At 59.7% G+C, this 18,907-nt stretch overlaps 2 protein-coding genes across 8 annotated transcripts; one reads left to right on the top strand and one right to left on the bottom strand.

Moving 5' to 3' along the window:
- Positions 1-7,722: 7,722 nt before the first annotated feature.
- Positions 7,723-12,443, bottom strand: TMEM176A (transmembrane protein 176A). Of its 3 annotated transcripts, none has more exons than XM_037515534.2 (7): positions 12,088-12,443; positions 11,491-11,685; positions 10,855-10,965; positions 10,665-10,721; positions 10,281-10,499; positions 9,601-9,730; positions 7,723-9,252 (listed from the first exon to the last, which is right to left on the bottom strand). In XM_037515534.2, the coding sequence occupies exons 2-7, from the start codon at positions 11,680-11,682 to the stop codon at positions 9,005-9,007; spliced, it is 957 nt and encodes a 318-aa protein (XP_037371431.1). In that variant the 5' UTR covers positions 11,683-11,685; positions 12,088-12,443; the 3' UTR covers positions 7,723-9,004. The 3 variants fall into 3 exon arrangements, with proteins under 3 accessions (XP_037371431.1, XP_037371439.1, XP_037371444.1); XM_037515542.2 differs by having other exon boundaries at positions 7,731-9,252; positions 12,202-12,360; XM_037515547.2 differs by having other exon boundaries at positions 9,175-9,252; positions 9,601-9,711.
- On the top strand, positions 12,429-18,392 carry TMEM176B (transmembrane protein 176B). 5 transcript variants are annotated; one of them, XM_037515668.2, is made up of 7 exons: positions 12,429-12,605; positions 13,941-14,149; positions 15,514-15,624; positions 15,943-15,999; positions 16,236-16,409; positions 17,196-17,315; positions 17,636-18,392. In XM_037515668.2, exons 2-7 carry the CDS (start codon positions 13,946-13,948, stop codon positions 17,720-17,722), a joined length of 753 nt encoding a protein of 250 aa, XP_037371565.1. In that variant the 5' UTR covers positions 12,429-12,605; positions 13,941-13,945; the 3' UTR covers positions 17,723-18,392. The 5 variants fall into 5 exon arrangements, with proteins under 5 accessions (XP_037371565.1, XP_037371550.1, XP_037371558.1 ...); XM_037515653.2 differs by having other exon boundaries at positions 13,938-14,149; XM_037515661.2 differs by lacking the exon at positions 12,429-12,605 and adding an exon at positions 12,823-12,955.
- Positions 18,393-18,907: the final 515 nt, after the last annotated feature.

Genomic DNA, 18,907 nt, shown 5'->3' with positions numbered 1-18,907 from the left:
TGGGGGTGATACCAGGGAGGAGGCTGACCTGAGACAGCAAGGGCCACACAGCAGCCGGGCGTGGGGACTGAAGTCTGGAGCTGCACCGAGGGGGCAGTCCCCCTGCCCAGGGTGGGGCAGCAGTTCACGAAATGCTCCCCGAGGCGGTGACCTTTGCACTGGGCCTGAGGACTTAGCCCACAGAGATGGTGAGTGCGTGACCCGTGCGGGTGGCGGAGGTTATTCCAGACCTTTGGCAATGTCAGCAGCTGGCCCAGAGCGCAGAGAGATAGAAACATGTGACGGGGTGGGCTGTGCGAGTGTGGACCCAGGAACAGGTGGACAGATGAGCCGCCGTCGTGGTTATGCAGACAAGGAGCTGCTGCCCAGGAGCACGAGGAAGAGCGGAGCCCACACATGCACCCGGGCAGGGGCGGGTCTCAGGTCATTGTGTGGAATGAGAGAAGCCAGGTGCAAAATGAAGTGCTGTGTTATTCCATTTATAGAAAGTTCTAGAAGAGACAAGAATTCACAGCAGTAGCTGCCTCTGGGCAGGGGAGCCGGCAGGTGGCAGAGTGGCTGAGTGGGAAGGGGCAGGAGAGCATTTCTGGGTCTGCTGGAAACGTTCCCACTCTGTGGGCTCAGGTTACCCAGCGCTCTGCCCCTGTAAAAGTCCATTCCATGGTGCATGCAGCGGGGGGCTAAATTATAACTCCCCAAGATGACTCCGTCCTCATCCCCAAACCCAAAAATAAATTATGTCATGAAGGGCCGACACAGATGTGAATAAATTAAGGACTGTGAGATGGGGGGATTCTCCTGGATTATCTGGGGGCCTCTCAGAAGCTGGGGATCAGGATGAGTCGTAAGAGATGTGAAAGCCAGCGGTTGGGGTGACTCCAGCAAGGGGTCATAAGTCAAGGAACATCCAGAAGACGAAGCGGGCGAGGGCGCGGTTGCTCCGAGAGCCTCCAGAAGGAGCAAACTCCGCTCACAGCTGGCCCGTTGCTCAGACCCATTTTGGACTTTGAACCCCAGCCGAGACTCTGTCCCTGCTGTTTACAGATGCTAAGCGTGGGGTGATTTCTCACAGCAACGAGAAAACAAACACTGTCCGGAAGGCGTGAGCACTGTGTTGCGTGCTGACTCTGCTTGAAGGGAGACAAGCGCTGACGACTCCTGCTCACCGCGCGTGTCAGAAGTGCCTGGGGCCGCGGGGGGCCACGAGAGGCCGTGGACAGCTTACCCGGCAGGCATGGGGACAAAGTGGACGGACAGGCAATGAAGGAAATACAGCCGAGCTCCATCATTGGGTCTGGGTGGACTTGTGGGCGTTTGCTGTAAATTCCCCCCAACTTTTCTGTACGTTTGCACATTTTTATAGTAAAGTGCTGGAAGGCAGAGGCGTGGCCCTGGCTGCGCGTGGGAGCCAAGAGCAGCGGTGTGCAGTGGGGGCGCTGGGTGGGGCTGGGGGTAGGCCAGGCAGCCAGGAGGGAGCCTGGGCCTGTGCGGACCTCGCGAGGATCCCAGAGGAAAGACAGTTTTCAACTGGGAGTAACAGAACCGGGTTTGCCTTTTCTCCTCTCAGGGCAACTGACCGCACCAGGCTGGATTTTCCGAGCAGCTGTTTACTTGATGTGAACCGCTGATCTCTGAGACGGGGTGGGGGTGGGGTAGCCCAGTCAAAGTTCCCTTCCCTCCCCTTCACTCTAAGAGGCCCCCAGATAATCCTGCAGCTTCATTCACTCTGCAGCTTCATTCCTAGAAGATGGGAGCCAAGCGCCAGGCTTTCAGGAACAGATACAGACTCGAGAGCTGGCACTTTGCAGAGAAAGGGCAGTTAATCCTGCCCTTATCTCTAAGGCCTGCCTGTTCTTGGAGGTAAACAACATAAAGAAAAAAATCTTCAAGGCTGCTATCGATTGAGTAACCGAGTGCTCATTCTGCGAAATGATGAAGCAAAAGCCCAGTTTATTCAGGAGTCGGACTGTCTGGATTCAAGTATCAGTAATGACACTTCCCAGCTGTGGGGCCCTGGGCAAGTGGTGTGACTCCTCTGAGCCTTAGTCTTCTATTCGTAAAGCGACGTCGATACCAGTCAGTGCCTTACATGTCGAATTAAACACCCGGAGGACGACGGTGTTCTTCATGGATACCTGGCTCGGCGGCCCGCATGTCAGCGTCCTCGTCTGTTCGCTGGAATAAAGTCTCGGGGAGCCTGAGACAAGAGTTTACTAGACACAGGGCGAGGATCCCAGCCCGGGAAGCAGCGCAGGGTGCTGACGCGTGGGAGCTGCGCAGCGAGCAGCCGCGTCTGAGCTTAGAGAGTGTCGCTGATGTAACAAATGCCGTCATTCTCGACGGGGCGGGGACTTCTGCTTTTTGTCTGTTGGCTCAGATCTTTCAATTTCCAAAGTTTTCTTGGCGAAAAGATGTGTCGATACTACTAGGCACAGAGGCAGCAAGGCTGGGGTTTAGTCGCTTTCCTGATTTCTAAAGACTCGTGCTGCAGGCTCAAAGGCTGGGTGCCCACCATGCGAACCTTCCTGAAGGCTCCTCGGTCATCGGTGGGGGTGAAAGGCTGGTTTACCTGCAGGCTGCAGATTTGGGCAAGTGGCTTCACAGAACAGGGCGGACCCTGTTTCGACAACTCTATGCAGATGGTTTGTCTCCTGCCGGCTAGACAGGATGTGTGTGTGTGTGTGTGTGTGCGTGTGTCCCACAACACTTACAGAATGTCCACAGTTCAATGATCTACTCCTGGACAGATGGCCCGGGGGAGGACACTCAGTCCAGTCACTCCTCTGTGTCTTTAGGACTGTTGGGGCCTGTCCTCGGTGTAGACCAACCCGAGCTCCAGCGACCTTCACTCGCTCACCCACAGGTGTCTGGAACCCAAAAAACTCCAAGCAGAATACCTGCCCCCTGCCCCCCTGCTCTTCGTCCTAGGAATGCCGCCTCTGTCCACCCAGATGCTCCAGCCAGGCCTCCCGAAGGGGCTGCATCCTCACAGCTTCGCCCGGCGGCATCTACCTGTTTGCATGACCTGCTGCATCCAGCCCCCCCTTCCTGCCATTGTCCTGAGTCAGCCTAACTCCTGCAGTGGACTTTCGCTGGCCTCCTGGCTCCATCACGTACCCCCACCAATTTGTCATCCCCAAATGGCCTTTTCGCAATGGGGACAGGCCAAGACCTCCTGAGCCCCCATGGGCTGGCTCCTGTCAGCAGTGTGGCCTGACGCCCGGGCTCCCACAATGCCCAGCGCCCGCCCTCACGTCTGCATGCTACCCCCCTTTCGGGACCACTTCATCCCTTTCCCCACGTCTGCCCTGTGGCCTGTGGCCTTTGGCTGTGATGTGCCTGGACCTTCCCGGGCTGTGCCCGCCTGGCGCTGACCTCCAGTACAGTCCTCTCGTGTGATGACTGATGCGACCTTTGTCTCCCGTCTCCGCATCCCAGCGCTCACCTGGCGCCTTGCAGGTGCTATGCTTGCTTAGTGAATGAAGGTGATTCCAGGGTGAAAGCAGAGTGAAGCTGAAAAAAAGGAAACCCAGCACGTCAGTCAGGGCCTTCTCCGTGTTTCCAAGGGGGAGTGAGGCGCGTTTACAAAGGTGAGGCAGGGTGGGGGTGGGAAGCACCGAGGCCACAAGTCACTGGACACCATTTTTACCCCTGGACATGAAAGGGCAAAGGGACGGGTGGTTACCGAGGACACTGTGGGACAAAGCAGCTGACAAGGTCGTGACCTTGGAAGAACACTGCCATCCCAGCTGCGGTTGTCTGAAGGAAGCCAATCCCTGGGTGTCACTCCTGGCCAGGTTCCCTGCAGGTGGCCCAGCCCCCACAGGGCTCTGAGGAGGCCTGAAGGCTGACTGCAAAGGCACTCCGCCCCCCTTCCTTCTCAACCAGAGAAGCCTTTGTGGCAGGTGCAGAGGTCCGGACCTTTGGCTGCTCCTGGCACAGCAGAGTCACCAGCCCGAGGGCAGAGTCACCAGGCTGAGAGGCATGATTCCTGGCTGTCCTCCATGCTGCTCACTGGGCTCCCCAGTGCTGAGTAGAAAGCAGACCAGGCTCTGTTGCTTGCGCCCCAACAGTCGCCTCCAGCCCCCGTCTCTTTGTCCTCTGGTCTGGTACCTGTTCTATAGGAAGAAGCCCGCAGACAAGTGTCAAGGGTGGAACCAGACTGGTTTTCTCAGTCTCTGTTCTGAGCACCCAAATTCAACTCCCCGCTCAGGCCTGCGTCCTGGGCAAGAGGAATCTGAGATTTGGGGTCCCTAAGCAATGTGGTGCCCACCTTCCCTGGGGACGGGGGTGATCAGCTGGACACCCACACGCTATTCCGAAGAGGGAAGGGGAACCATGCGCGGGACTGACACCCTGAGCCGGTCCTGACTTGGGCTGCCATCTGGGCGGGCAGGGGGGGCAGCTGGGGAGCTGAGGACGGGGCCTCCGATTGCGGGGAGTCGATCCACCTGGGGACGCGGCTCCTGGTCGCCGCGGGGTGCCACGGAGGTGGGGCGCAGGTGACTGCACCTCTGGGCTGAACAGGGGTGTCTGGCCCTTCTCCGACCGGACCCCAGGTGCTCCAGGAAGTGGGGGGCTGGGCTCCCAGGGAAGCCCTTGGACGTCCTGCCGCAGTGGGGTGCGGGGCGCCAAGGCGGGGGGGGGCACGGGGTGGGGTGCCCCCTGGGACCACGTTCCGCGCCGCCGAAGAGCCATTGCTCAGCCCGTCAGCCGCCCTGACCCAGCCTCGGCTCCGACGGGGCCCGGGGCCTGGCTCCCCTTTCGCAGCCCGGGATCCCCGCGGCGCCCCTCCCGCCCCGCGCCGGGGCAGTAGCCTCAGCTCCTCCTCATTGGCTGTCAGGCTGTGAGCGGCAGGCGGGCTGTCCACTGGATACGAGGAGCGGGTGGGGCCTGCGCTCTAGGCCCGCCTCCCGGCGCCGAGGCTGCGGACAGCGCCCCCTGGCGTCCCGGGCCTGCAGTGGCCGGGGCTGGAGCCGCCCTGGGGATCGGGGCGGCACCTGCGGGGCGATTCTTCCCTCTGCCTTCCTGGGGGCCCGGCTCGGCTTACTGCCTCCCCAGGTTTGTCCCAGCCGTGGGACGCCCGCGCCCCCTTCTCGTCTCAGACAGGGACTTTATTACTTAAAGGAGGCGGCTGCTTGGCTGTCTCGTAGATCTGGGCCATGTCGCCCCGAATGTTCACGTCAGGCTGTGAACCCCCCAACCCCGACACGCGTGTCCCGAAGGTTTGTCTGAAGATCTTTGAGCTCGATAGAACTGCTTTATTATTCTCATGCATGCTAAGATATGACATAGATACACGTGGACATTAACGTGTGAACTCAGCTGCATGAACGGTTATAAAGCGGATTTCTACACCACATCGCAAACAGGACACTGCCCCCCAAGCACCCCAGCCCCCTCCAGCCACCCCCTTTTGTCCCTTGCTCCACAAGTGACCCAGAAACGCTCTTGTGCAAATCATTTTTTGGCTTTTCTCCAGGCGAGCGTTTTGCCATCTCTGCACGCACCCCGAAAGGGTAGGTATTATTTTGCCTGTTTTGGATTTTATATAAATAGAATCTCGCTGAAGGCATATTTTTTGGTGTCTTGCATATTTTGCTCAATGTATGCAGTGTGTCCTGTTTAATAAATCCTTCATGTCTTCTGTGTGGAAGGTGATGGTGGTGCCGGGAGGTGGGTGGGGGTCGCCAGGTGAATGCTTTGGGGTCACACTGTCCTCACGGAGGACCGGGCAGATGCCCCTGGGTGCTCAGCCACCACTCTGTCCGGGCTCTGCCAATATAGAGTCCGTGTTTCCAAGGACGGACGGTTCCCAGAGACGGTTCTCGCCCTCCAGTGTGTGTGGAGGGTGTTTGCCCTGGGTGGGCAGCCCTGTGTCCACCAGGCCCAGCTGGGGCAGGACCACCCGACCTCTCTGTGGGCTGCCACAGGGGCTGCCCGCTCAGGACTGGGGCACCTGCTTCCTGAAGAGTGTCCCAGCACAGACGAGGTGGCACAGGGAGAAAAACTGGCTGAGACCAGAACAGTGGGGACACCCGCCGCCCCACCCTCTATTCTGCTGGCCCCTTGGCACGATTGTCACCGGTTGTGTGAGGTGGACGCCTGTCGGAGGTGGGAGGCGACACGCAGCCTTGGCCTGTACTCCCTGTTGTCACCCAGGCTAGGCCGGGCAGGGGCAGCCACTGTTCACAGGTCCATTGCCAGGACCCACAGTCTTCACCACAGGGAGGTGTTGGTAGATGTCAGTCAATTAATAATTTTCCAAGAAATGCCTCTAGAGTGTTCTGGGAGCCCCTCCCTACTCTCGCCGACCCGAGGGTAAAGATGTTGGTGTAGACTCAAAGTCTGAAACAGCTTTGTAAAATCTACTGCCGGGTTGTGAAACATCTTTCCAACCCCCACCAAGGACCAAGGCGCAGGATCAAGGAGGTGCAACACGGGGGCCGGTCTCTGTGCCTCCTCGGGGCTTTCTTCAGAAAGGAAGGGAATAACCCAGCACCACCTTCTCTGCTCACCCAGCTTCAGAGCATCTCTCATATTTAGTTCACAACAACTGAGGCCAGAAGCCCCTGTGTCGGGAATAATCACATTTTTGACGTCAGTGACTCTCTGTTCCTCCCACCATAAACTAAAGTTAAACTTGCGATTGTTGGAACAGTTCTCTCGGAGTAAACACTGTTGCACTGCTTCTGGTGTTCCAGTGTTCATTTTTATTATCTAAGAAATTCTTTGCTTAATATCATTGAGGCTTGTATTCCAATAAGTGAAAATGCACACGCACAAATTTGTTTTCTGTTTTTTCTTGAAGACTTTTTTGTAACCACTAGGTGGCAGGGCTAATCACATCTGGATTGAGACATGGAACTCGGAATTTGAATTTAAATTCAGTCTTGTTTTAATTCTATCTTTGAGCTTGTTAAGCATTAAATTTAAAAACATATTGTCATTTTCAGGGTAAATAACGACTCTGGTGAATTAGTTTCTTCCTTAAGCTAAAGATGGTATCAATTGCTCTTCTACACAGTGTCTCTAAATCAGTCCTTTTATGGCCTGACTGGATATAAAATTCTTTCCATTCGTCATCCAGATAAATGAATGTCAACTTGGTTTGTCCTTGGGCTCAGAAGTGGTCTTTTGCATCAGAATCTGGCAACCTCCTCTGTTTGTTGCAGCTGGCTGGTCTGCTTCTTTGAGAAAACAGCCCTCCTCCACATCCTCCTGCAGCCCCTCCTCCGTGTCTGTCACTCTTTGCAGCCCTATCTCCTTCCCAACAGCCTCAGAGAGTTCTGGATTTCATTTTCCTCTTCTGCAGAAAATCAGATGTCACACCAACTCTACCTTCTGTTGATAAAGTAATATTCAAGAATGATTGTGTATTTGAAATAGAGCTAAAAGCCTTTTTTTAGGGTTGCTTTTGCAATTTCAGATCTTTCATGATTCCATATAAATTTTAATATTTTGTTCAGTTTCTTTGAAATATGTTGCTGGTGTTTTGATGGCGTTGCATTAAATTTGTTTATTATTTTAGGCAGGAGAGTCATTTTGACTATATTGATTCTCTCTATCCATGAGCATGGGATATCTCCCATCTCCTCTGCCGCTATCTAAGTCATTTAAAACATGACGTCTTATAGTTCTCATAGTATAGGTATTTTACCTCTTTGTTAGGTTGATTCTGAGGTATTTAATTCTTTTTGGAGCAGTAATAAATAGAGTTCTTTTGCTTCTTGTTCCTTGTTTGCATATAAAAATGCTGCGGATTTTTGAATGCTGGTTTTGTAAACTGCCACTTTGCTATGTTCATTTATTGTTTCTCATAGCCCTTTTTTAAAAAAGATTTATTTATTTATGCATACAAGAGCTGGGGTACAGGCCAGAGGTTGGGGGTGAGAGGATTCACCAGAGACAGAGTGGGGAACAGAACAGGCAGACTGACTGAAATACACTGCTGAGGGGAGCAGCGGGTAAGTCAGGAGAGGTCTGCTGCCCTTTCCAAGGCCCTTGGCTGTCTCCTTGGAGTTAGGCTTTTGAAATATTCCTGCTCAGATAAGCTTGTTTCATCCGCATGGAGTATGAGTTCCACCGCATCAGCTTGCCTGGACTGTTTGTGCAAACAACGTGGGTGGATGCCGGCTTTTCTTCTGGATTTGCTGCCATTCTTCAGGCAGACGGGGCACCCACGTGACCAGCCCCCCTGAAAACCCTGGGCTCTGAGTCTTAAATGGACTTCCCAGGCCCCAAACACTGCACTCATGTTACCAGTTACCATGTGGCCCTTCCTCGTGGGAGAACAGGAAGTTGGCACGGATTCCTCCAGAGTCCACCTGATATGTGTGGATTCTGCTACATACCCCTTTGCTGTAATGAAACTTAGCGGCCAGCCCAATGATATGCTGGGTCCTGTGGGCCGGTCGGTGGAGCCAGTGACCACCGGGTGGCCATGGGATGACTCAACAGCCAGATACTCCTTCCAAGATTCAGCTCTCTGAATTCCTACTCCTAATTTGAGGGTTTCCCTCATTTTCTTGACAGTTTACTCATGAATTAAAAAATACGATTCACATTTTACCAATTTTGGGAGTACAGCTTCATACCTTCACAAGTTTTAGGTGTTTTATTCATGAGACAATTACTCAGGGTTTCTATTTCAGTATATTGTTAGAGACCTTGCTTTTCAAAGGATGATTGCATCTTAGAATTATGTTATCTATTAAATAGACAAACCAAAAAACAATTCAATTGTCAAAATATCTGTCCTCTTAAATCTAAGTTATAGGAAGCGGGCTCCGAGTGTTAGCCGTCATTATTCTTCCAACCCTGGTGTCTGGAACGACAGTCCCAGGCCAAAGAATCAAAGATGAGCAACTCCCGGCCCAGATGGAGATTGGAAGCCACAGGGGCAGCATCTTAGGCCCGAATTGGCCCATGGCTGCTGCCCCAGCCAAGAGACGGCCCTGGAATAACTGAGCAGGAAGACCAGCCATGACACGTGAGTTTATTATCATCGGCGCTCAAGAGGGGGCGTGAAGCCCAAGCAGGTGGTGACAGTGAGCAAGAAGTGGGCACGGCTGCTGTGCCAGGGTGGGGGGGCGGGCTGGGCCATGGCTGTGGCCGTGGGGTGGGCACTATTGGAGCATCTCTTCTTCCAGGTGCCAGATGCAGGGACACCCAGCGCAGAGGGCGTGCCAGGCCTGCAGGACAGGCAGGCTAGATTCCACTCTCTCCTACCAGTTTCTTCTGGTCTTTCTCCTAAGGGAGAGGGAGAACAGAGACAGCCCCAATGGGGAGAAGAAATTCTCTTCTCCAGAGCAGCTTAATTCTGGAGCCAACCTGGCCCAACATTATCCTTACAGCACCTGATGCCAAGAGCCCCAAAGTCTCACCATAGATGCGGACTCCCCTGCCTTCTGGGGTCTGGCCTAGAGGCCACTCAGTCAGAGACAGGAGCGCTTTAGGCTGGGCTGTGACTAGGGGCCATACCCCCTGGGACTCACTGTAACGGTCCTTTTCTCCTCCCCAAACCACCAGCTTTCCATTCCTGTCTCCCCTGGACGACCCCACCCCCCACACATGTGCACATGTGCGTGAAGGCCTCACCTTTATGGAGCAGCGTCTCTTCTGGAAGTGCAGATACAGGGGCGTCAGAGATGCCAGGAGCAGCAGAACCCACACCCCCAAGAGCATGGACTCGAGGCTTATGAAGAAGGCCTGGGACAAGGGACCAAAGCTGCAGGGGGCGGCGTGACTTGCTGAGTGTGCTCTGTCCCACGCCCTTCACCCGTGGGCGTCCCTCCCACTCATCACCCCACCTCTAGCTTCTGGAGAGGGCAGAGGAAGGAGTCCTGATGGGGGCGGGCAAGGCCCAGGTGCAGAGTGCAGCAGAAAGCGCTCTCGTCTGGAGGGGTGGGGCCTGGGCTGGGTTCCCCAACAACCGCCACACTTGAGAAGTTGAGGGGACTCTACCCCTCTCAGCTGTACACCCCGTGATGCTGCCTCATCTCATCCTTTCAGTGCTGGTGTCTCCCCGTCTGTACACCCACTGCAGGCAGTGCCTCTGGTTTGTTTATTGGGGGGACACCAGTCCACCCCCAAAACCCCAGTGCCAGTGGCCCATCACCACACCTCCCTCCAGTCTCTGCCCCAAACAACCAGCATAGATTTCGGGGTCAAAGTAATATTTTTGCAGTGTCTCGCCAGCTGTTTCCTCTGGTCAAACTCTGTTTGGGGAGGATGGCCTGGCTCCTGGCACCGAGCTGGCCGGCCCGGCCTGCCCCTACCTTCCCCATGGCCACGTAGTAGCGACACAGCTGCATCCTTTCCTCCTCCGCCGGGCTGTCTGTGCTGGGGCTCTCGGTGGGCCAGCCCCTCCAGGAGTCCCTGTAGCAGAAGTCCCCTCTGTAGAAGTAGACGTAGTCTCGGAAATTCGCAGAGCCGATGGCAATGGCGGTGATGGCCGTGGTGAAGGCCGCCAGGGCGAGCAGGGTCCTCAGGAGGGCCTGGCGGGGAGAGGGGCGGAGGGAGCTTGGGGCTCAGACTCTCCTGGAGCCCAGCCTGGGATCAGAGATGTGCTGGGGCTTTGGGGTGGCCTCCAGCTTCCGGGCCTGGGGTCCACCGCTGCCCTGCCCCCAACTCACCCAACAGATGCCCTGCCCCAAACTCACCCAACAGATGCCACCCCGTTTCTCATAAATGAAGGCGACAGCTCCAGCCAGCACGGCCTGGGGGGAGCAGAAGCAGGTCAGCCCGGGGCAGGAGGCCGGCTCCTTCCAACGCGAACGCACCACTCCGGCTCGCTGGCGGATGCTCTGTCACGGAGCCGGGGCCACCCGCCCCCTTGGGGGACCCACTCACCACGGCTCCTGTCCAGATGGCAGCTCCCGAGTCACGCACTGAGGAGTAGTGGCCGAGGTAGAGGAGCCCCCCCAGGACCCCGCTCAGGATCCCCAGCACGATCTGCACCACCTGGAAGATGAAGGATTCCAGAGTTGGCGCCATCCTGGGCCCAGGGGCAGCGGGTGGAGGGGGCGAGAGGACCTGCCGGCCTTGAGGTCACTGGGGGCGTCCTGAGCTTGGGGAGGGGAAGGGAGGAGAGAGAGAGAAGGGGAGGAGGGTGAGGGGAGGAGAGGAGCAGCAGGGGAGGGGGACTAGGAACACTAGAGGGGGACAGGAATGGGGGGGCCTCAGGGAGGAGGGGGCCCCGGAGGGGAGAGCAGGGGCCGGGGGTGGGGAGAGCCAGCCACATGGGGGCTGTGGAGGGGGCCTCAGTCTCCACCAGCTGGAGATGGCCCCCTGCGCCCCGCAGCCCTTCTGCGCAGCCTTGCCTCCTGGCTGTTACTGGGGACCGAGAAAGTGAGGAAGGGGGCAGGACGGGGTGGGAGAGCTTGATTTCTCGTAAGCAGAGAAATCTGGCTCAGTGTCCTGTGCAGAGAGCAGGAGAAGGGTGACCCCGCCCCGCCCCCCGACATCAGGGCCCCAGAGGCTACTCACCCATGAGGCCACCAGCAGCCGGCCAGCCGGGGAGCGGCGGGGGGCGCCCGGGGCTCCGGGGCTCAGCAGGGAGCACTTGCTCAGCAGGAGCTTCACCCCCGACTCCTGGTGCAGGTGCACGTCGATGTGGGTGGGCTGGGGGGCCACGGGGGCTGCCTCGCCACCTGCGGTGGGGCCCGCGTCTGAAGCCATGGCCTGAGGAGGGGAGTGGCGGGGGCGATGCGGGCAGAGCCTCTCAGGTTGGGCGCCTGGTCACAGAGCAGCTGCCCGGCCAGCTCTCGGGGCGTCCCCCAGATCTGCTGACCCCATGCTCCTCCTGCGACCTCCACCGCTCCACACACCCCACTTCCAGCCCATGGGGCGGCCAGACCCCACCCTGGCTCTCACCCCCCAGGACCCACCCCCACGACGCACTGCCCGTTGAGCTTCTGTAGTGGCCACAGTCCCTTGCTGCACCCCAAGACACCTCGCGGCCCCTAAATACTGTCCTCTCCACCACCCGCCCTGAACTGCCCAGCCCAGCTGCCCCCCGCCCCCCGGTGGGCTGGGTGGAGGTGGAGGTCTGGGGAGGCCCCTGGGCATCACGCAGGGACGCACCCGCTTCTTGGCCGCCACCTTCCCAGAGAACAAGGTCTGTGTGGTGCTAGGGGACCCCCCCACCGACCCGCTGCCTCGCTGGTCCCCCAAGTGCAGAGGCAGAAACGCAGACACCTGTGAGGAGGCCGCTCGGGTGGTGCCGTGCTGGGCTCTGGGTAGTGCTTGTCTCCCCTGCTCTCCTTGGCCAGGCTGGGCAGGGCAGGAGGGCCGGGAGGGCTGGGCTGGAGGAGGGCAGCAGAGCTGGCGGGGAGGCAGGGAGGAAGTGATGGAAGGGGAGTGTCTGGCTCCAGCAGGCTTCCCGGCAGACAGCAGGCCACAGGCCAAGGGGCCTCTGCAGGGGCTTTCCAGCGGCAGCGGCAGCGGCTCTCTGGCTGCGGCCTGCCAGACGGCAGGCGTGAGGTGAGGCGGGCGGCCTGGGGACTGCGCTGACCAGCCCCGGACACCCTGAGGCTGCCCTCGCCCCTGCTCACCGGCCCCTGGTTTCTGAGCACACCTCTGCTGGGTGTGCCAGGGCGCAGGTGAGTGTGCAGGGTATGTGCCAGGGTGTGAGTGTGCGGGGTATGTGCCAGGGCATGAGTGTGCAGAGTGTGTGCCAGGGCGTGAGTGTGCATGTGGATGCCCGTGTGCCCTGTGCCTTCCCTGACCACCTCGGTCATCTCAAAACCAAACCCCCCACATGGGGCCCCTTGGCTCCATCTATTTTCTGGGAAGTTTTGACACTGCAGGTCAGGGCCTCTTCCCTCCATCCCTCCCCTCTGCCCTGCTCCCTCCCACTGCCAGAGCCGGAGCTGGGGGCGTCCTCAGCTCCAGGTCTGCTCCTCCCAGACCCAGACCTGCGCTCCTGGCCGCTGGCTCCCTGGGACAGCAGGTGAGCAGGGCCGGGCCAGGTGGTGCCTCCCAGGGGGTCAGCACAGGCTCGCGCGCTCTCCCTCCTCAGGACTGGCCCTCCAGGCTCCCGTCCCTCTTGCTTGATTCCCAAGGGCTGGCTCAGGAGGGAGGATGTGCGAGCAGACCTGGCCTGAGGCCCAGGGCCAGGGCGGTGGGGATTCTCCATCTGTAGCTCCAGGGACAGTGGGCGCAGCTGGGCAGGGGACAGCGTCCAGGCCAGCGGGATGGGCCCCGAGCCTGGAGTCGGAGTCTTCATCGGCTCTGATCTGGGTGCAGGGGGTGGAGATGGCCTGGAGCTGGGCTTGTGTGTGGCAGTGAGCAAGCCGCTGCTCAGCACCATGCCGGACGCACGTCTGTCCTTCTCACCTCAGAGGAGGCCAGGCAGGAAGCACGAGAGCTCGGGGAGCACACAGGCACTGGGACGATGACTCTGCTCCCTCAGGGTCTTCCAGGGACACCACCCACAGGGACCGCATGGAGGGGATTGTTTTGGTGCGAGGCCAGGGGTGCTGAAGTGCCCTGGAGACGTAGTCCAGCTACAGCCAGAGAGAAGGCAAAAAAATAACCGAAGGGGTGGTGAAGTGAGGAGATGTTGGGGTCTAGACTAGCCTCTCACACCTGCGGGGCGGGTGGGGCTCCCTAGAACCACCTGCAGCACGGGGGAGGGGCCGTCTAATTCCCAGAATTCCATTTTTGCTCTGGGGAGCATTTGAAAACAGACTCCTTCTTGGTCCAATGTGAGTCCAGATGGTGTCAGGCCCTCCTGGGCGGAGCCTGAGGGGATATATGGAGGGAGATGCTCGAGGGGGTCGGGATTCCAGCCCAGGCGAGTCACGTGATGCCGGTGCGGGCAGCCCTGAGCAGCGTGCTGGGGAGACTGCTCTCTCTCCCTCAGCCCTGCAGTGTCTGTGCTTTCACCCTGCCCGCCCTGCCGGCCTCACCTCTGTGCACTCTCGCTCCAGCAGGCGGGATGGAGCAGAACACGGTGACCGTGAACGGGGTGGAGGTGACCTCGACGCTGTCCCAGCCGACCCACATCAACATCCACATCCACCAGGAGTCGGCCCTGGCTCAGCTGCTGAAGGCGGGGAGCTCCCTGAAGGAGTACTTCTCTCGGCCCACGGACAGCGGCCCTTCCAAGGCCGGCATCCGCTCCAGGCAGCTGGCCCTGGGGGTAAGAGTGGGCAGCAGAGGGCACATAGCCGGTGGGGACGCGCCTTCCCTCGGAGGCAAAAAAGGGGTAGTGGGTGGAATCCTCAGGACTCCCGACTTACAGCCCTACTTGTTTTTGAAAGAAGGTTTGGGGAGCGCATCCCCAGGATGGGGAGCAGCCATGGGCCTCGTCTTTGGGGAAGGAGGGGTTCCGGTCAGAGGAGGGGGTGGGTGGCAGGTCCCCTGGAGGTTGGGGGTACTGAGGGTCTGCAGGGCCTGTGACAGGCACTTTTGGGGAAACCACAGAGAAAACCCCAGGGGCGTAACCTAAAAGTCCTGGGCATCCTTCGGAGGGACCGGGCCACTACATCGAGGCCCAGGCAGACCCGCAGCGTCCTGCAGGTGACAGCTTCTGCATCTGGGGTGGGGAGGGGGTGGCTTTACACAGATGAGGTGAAAGGGAGTACAAGACGGCAGGATGAGAGGCTGGGGGAGGCAGCAAAGAAGCGGGAAGCAAGGGCCAGTGGTCAGCGCAGGGAGCGTGGCCCAGGCTGGTGGGATTGGACGGGCCCCGGGGCCGGGAGCCCCGAGTGGCCAGGCTGGAGTCAGCTCCGGCAGGAGGCGGATCCTGGGCTGGGCCTGGCCTCCCAGCCCCGGGAGGCTGCCTCAGAGCCCGGTGGGTCTGGGGGAGGGGTCTCGGGGGTGCTGAGCAGAGGAGTCCAGACCCTCTGGATGGGGCTCCAGGACGCAGGGGTGAGTGGACTCGGGGTGCAGGGTATGCAGCTCGGGTGTGATGATCTGAGGTGGGCGGCACAGGCAGGCTGTGATGCCAGAGGGGCTGGGACAGTCTTGCTCTCCAGAAGGCCAGTGCTGACTCGGGGTTCGGGGTGTCAGAAGTTTATTGGGGACACTCTGAGAAGGAAAGGAGGTGCAGGATTGGCTGGGGGCCTGTCAGACAGATGCTGGCTGCCAAGGGCTGTCGGTCCAGCTAAGGTGCCCGTTGTGGGGTGCATGGGATGTGGAACTAGCCCTGTGCTACCACCATGCCCCCCAAAAGTGTGCTCTCGGCCTGAAAGGTGAGTGGACCGTGAACGGCTGGCCTCTGGGGACCGTCACCCACCACACTCTTCTGTGGCGCGTCCTGGGGTGAGCGAGGGGGAGGCGGGGTCAGCAGGCGCACGACCAAGTGTAATAAGTGACGAAGGACAGATGTGAGCCACCTCGGGGCACGGCGGGAGCCAGGGCCTGCTGCTTCGTGGGTGTAAAGGGGAGAGAAACTTCCGGAATCAGAGATGAAGGGGAAGAAAAACGCCACTTGGTGGGAGTGGGGCGGCTGCTGGGGGCCCCGGGCTCAGAGCTGGATCTGACTTTTCCTCCATCTTGCAGGTGACGCAGGTGCTGCTGGGCGCGGTGAGCTGCATCCTGGGGGGCTTCCTCTACATCGGGCCCTGGATCCAGCTGCGCGCCACGGGCTGTGCCTTCTGGGCAGGGGCGGTGGTAAGGACCGGCGGGGCTGAGGGGGGCGTGGGGACGGGCAAGGGGAGGTTCCTCGCAGCTGGGGTCAGGAGTTTGAGGACCTGGAGGCCAAAGGCCCTTTGCCTTCAGGAAGCTGCCTTAGGGGGTGGCAGGACCCCACACCCCCTGTGCTCCCCACAAAGGGCCAGGCTGGGAAAGGTGGGCGGCCACGCTGGCATGTCCACCGGCAAGGTGGTCTGTCGCTGGGGCCCCCTTGAGCTGACGGTGCAGGGCCTGTGGGTGCGGTGTCGGGCCGTCCTGCAGGAGAGTAGCTGGGGTCTCTTGGGGTCTGTCTCGCAGGCGTTCGCAGCAGGAGCTGGGACCATCGTCCATGAGAAGCGGGGGCGCAAGTGCACCGTGAGTCCGGCCTCCTGCCCAGCCTTCCCCGGGGCCCTCCGCAGCTCCGCTTTTCCCTCTGCCGTCTTGCTGTTGGGTCTTGATGCTGTGAGCTCTTTCCTGGCGGCTGGGGAGGGTTTCCGGGGCCAGCACAGGGTGGGGGGCGGGTCGGAGAGCGGCCCATCCTGGGGGTGTGGGCTCAGAGGGGGTCTCACCTGGGTTTTCTCAGAGCGGCCTCTGAGCCTGTCCCCCCGCAGGGCTGCGCGTCAGACCTGCTCACCATGGCGGCCGTGGCCACGGCCTTGGCTGCTGCCGTCCTCTGTGCCATGAGCTTCACCTGGCAAAGCGACGGCTTCATGGACTCCCTGTGTGGCCTCCAGGGCTGGGGCTGGCGCGAGGAGCAGTGCCGGGACTACATGCAGATGCTGCTGGTGAGGGCCGGCCGGGCCGCGGGGCCAGGTGGGGCCAGGCGGGCACAGGGCGGGGCCCGAGGTCTTTGCTTGGGGGGGAGGTTTCTTCACGGCTTCAGGGAGGGAGGCTTTCTTCATGGCTCAGAGATCCGTTAATCAAAGAGGATGGAGCAAGGAGGAGACGTTTCAGAGTGGATCTGGGGGTGTCCTGGAGGCCGTGGCTTAAAGCCACCATTTATTAGGGCTCCTGACACCTCTGTGGGTGGGGGGCTCAGAGGGCAGATCACACTTGGGTTTTCTCAGCGAGCCTAGTCAGACGTCAGTGGGGTGACGTCATCCGAAGGCTGGACGGGGCTGGACGTCCAGGACAGTTTGCGACACGGCTGGCGCTGCGGGGACTGCAGCTGGGGGTGGGGGGCTCTCTGCCAGAGCCTGTGTGGCTTCTCCACGTGGCTCAGGCTTCTCCGACCTGGCCAGCTGGGTCCCCCAGGGGTGTAGCCCACTTGTGAGCATTTCAGGAAGCTGCAGGGCCTGGGAAAGGCTCCCTTGACCTTGGCGTCACCAAGAATTTTCCTGGAAATGGCCTTCACGGGTCCTGGCCAGGGGTGGAGAAATAGGTCCCAGCTCTCCATAGAGGTGAGGTCTCCCTGCACGCAAGACAATGGGGGACGCTGTGACCCCCCTCAGAGCTGGTGCAGGCAGCCTGCTTTGTGGGGCAGGCAGCTGGACAGTCTGGCCGAGCTGGGAGGGGGTGAGCAGCACCCCGGCCGCGGATCCTGACCATCTGCTTTCCTTCCACGCGCCCAGAACCTGTTCCTGGGCATCCGCGCCCTGCTGCTGGTTGTCTCGCTCCTGCAGGGCATCGTCTCCTTGGCTTCCCTGGGCGTGCGCTTTCGAAGTGTGTGTGGCCAGAGGCCTCTGCCCCTGGTGAGTGGCCGGGGGGTGCTGGGGGTGGTGGGCCTGGGGGGAGTAGGCGGGCCCCTGCTGTCAGAGCTCCTGGGACCCCACAGTTCTGCTGGCAGGAATCCTCCAGCACTTGCTGGCCCTTTCCTTCCAAGTCTGGGGAAGGGGACCCATTCTCTGCCGCTTACCCCCTCCCGTGCTCCCTACTCACCACCACCCTCTCCTTCTGGCCAGGACTTTTGTCCCGGGCCCCATCCTGTCCGCTCTTTCCTGAATTCAGGTTCTAGACAGCTGGCTTTGCCCCCACCTTTTCCCTCTAATAACTGATCCTCTGTTTTTTCCAGGACGAGGAAGAGACAGAGAAGAAGCTGCTTGCAGAGAACTCAGTGCCTCCCTCCCCCTGCAAGGAGAAGGTCCCCTTGGTTCTGTGAAGGGGCAGAGACCCGCCCACCTGCCTCCCTGCACGCCGGGCAGAGCCCAGGGAAGACCCCGCTGGGCCCTCATGTCCCCGCCAGTGCCGCCAGGGCCTGTGGGAAGGACCGTGCTGCCTTCCAGCGCCTCCCGCGGCTCTCTCCCCTGGCCGTCCCTCCGGCCACCATGCAGCCCCCTCACCCACCGCCCACCGTCCTCACTCCAGGTCCTTGAACGCAGTGAACAGCTACGGTTGCATCCCCTGCTGAATAAAGAGAAACAATCATGAGAACAACCTTGCAGAGAAGGGCGCGGACCCTTTCTTCACGCACAAGGGCTGGACCTTTGTGTTTGCGGGAGTGGGGTTAGAAGGGACCTGACTGATCATCCGGGGAGACGAGGGCCCAAGAAGCCAGATGCAACCGCCTCCTGCTCTGCAGCCCAGGTGGCAACACCCCATTTGTGGTTCAGGGGGCAGGTGCCTTTGACCTGCTGAGTTGGCCTCTAAGCATCTACAGCTCCCACCTGTGGGATTTCAGATTGTGTGAAGCAAGTGAGGGACAGGATGCTTCCACCCCCCCACCACACTTATTATTCTTCAATTAATTGCAAATGATGCCATCAATTTAAAGCTGTCCCTGTGCACATATGAATACGTAAGACAAGCATGCACCCTTGAGCTTCCTGGAGACAGGCGCACAGGCCTTGGTCTGCAGGGCTGAGAGCCGGGTGGTTCTGGCTTCTTCTGATGTTCTGCGTTTCCAAGTGACTTTACCCAGGTCCGTGAGGTCGGTTTTGTTACTGGGAGGATCTGGTCTGCACAGCCAAGCACCCCGGCTCAGAGCACCCCTCTGTCCACTGCACGGCGCCCCTCACCAAGCTGTGCTGAGCGGGTGGGAGCTGCCGAAATGAGGGGCCTGCGTGCCTTCCCCAGGGCCCTCATGGCTGCACCCTTAGAGATCTGTGAATTCATCAGCTGGTGGGAGGGCAGGTCAGCGCTGAGACCAGCCACGCAGTGCTGCCGGCCCAGTAGGTGCGGCTGGCCCGGCAGGTGCGGCCTGAGCTCCACGCCCCCCTTGACGCCTGTTTCCCAGGATCCAGTCTGCCGGGACAGCTCAGTTTGTGTGCTGAGTCCAGAGGGCCCAGCTGAGGAGTGGTAATGGAGAATGAGCTGCGGGGTTGGGGTCCATGAGGAGGGAGGGGCA

Source organism: Talpa occidentalis, unplaced genomic scaffold (assembly GCF_014898055.3).
Source record: "Talpa occidentalis isolate TD23 unplaced genomic scaffold, MPIMG_talOcc4v2.1, whole genome shotgun sequence".
Lineage (NCBI taxonomy): Eukaryota > Metazoa > Chordata > Mammalia > Eulipotyphla > Talpidae > Talpa > Talpa occidentalis.
The sequence above is the reverse complement of the archived record's forward strand: the minus strand, read 5'-3'. Positions and strand labels throughout refer to the sequence as shown.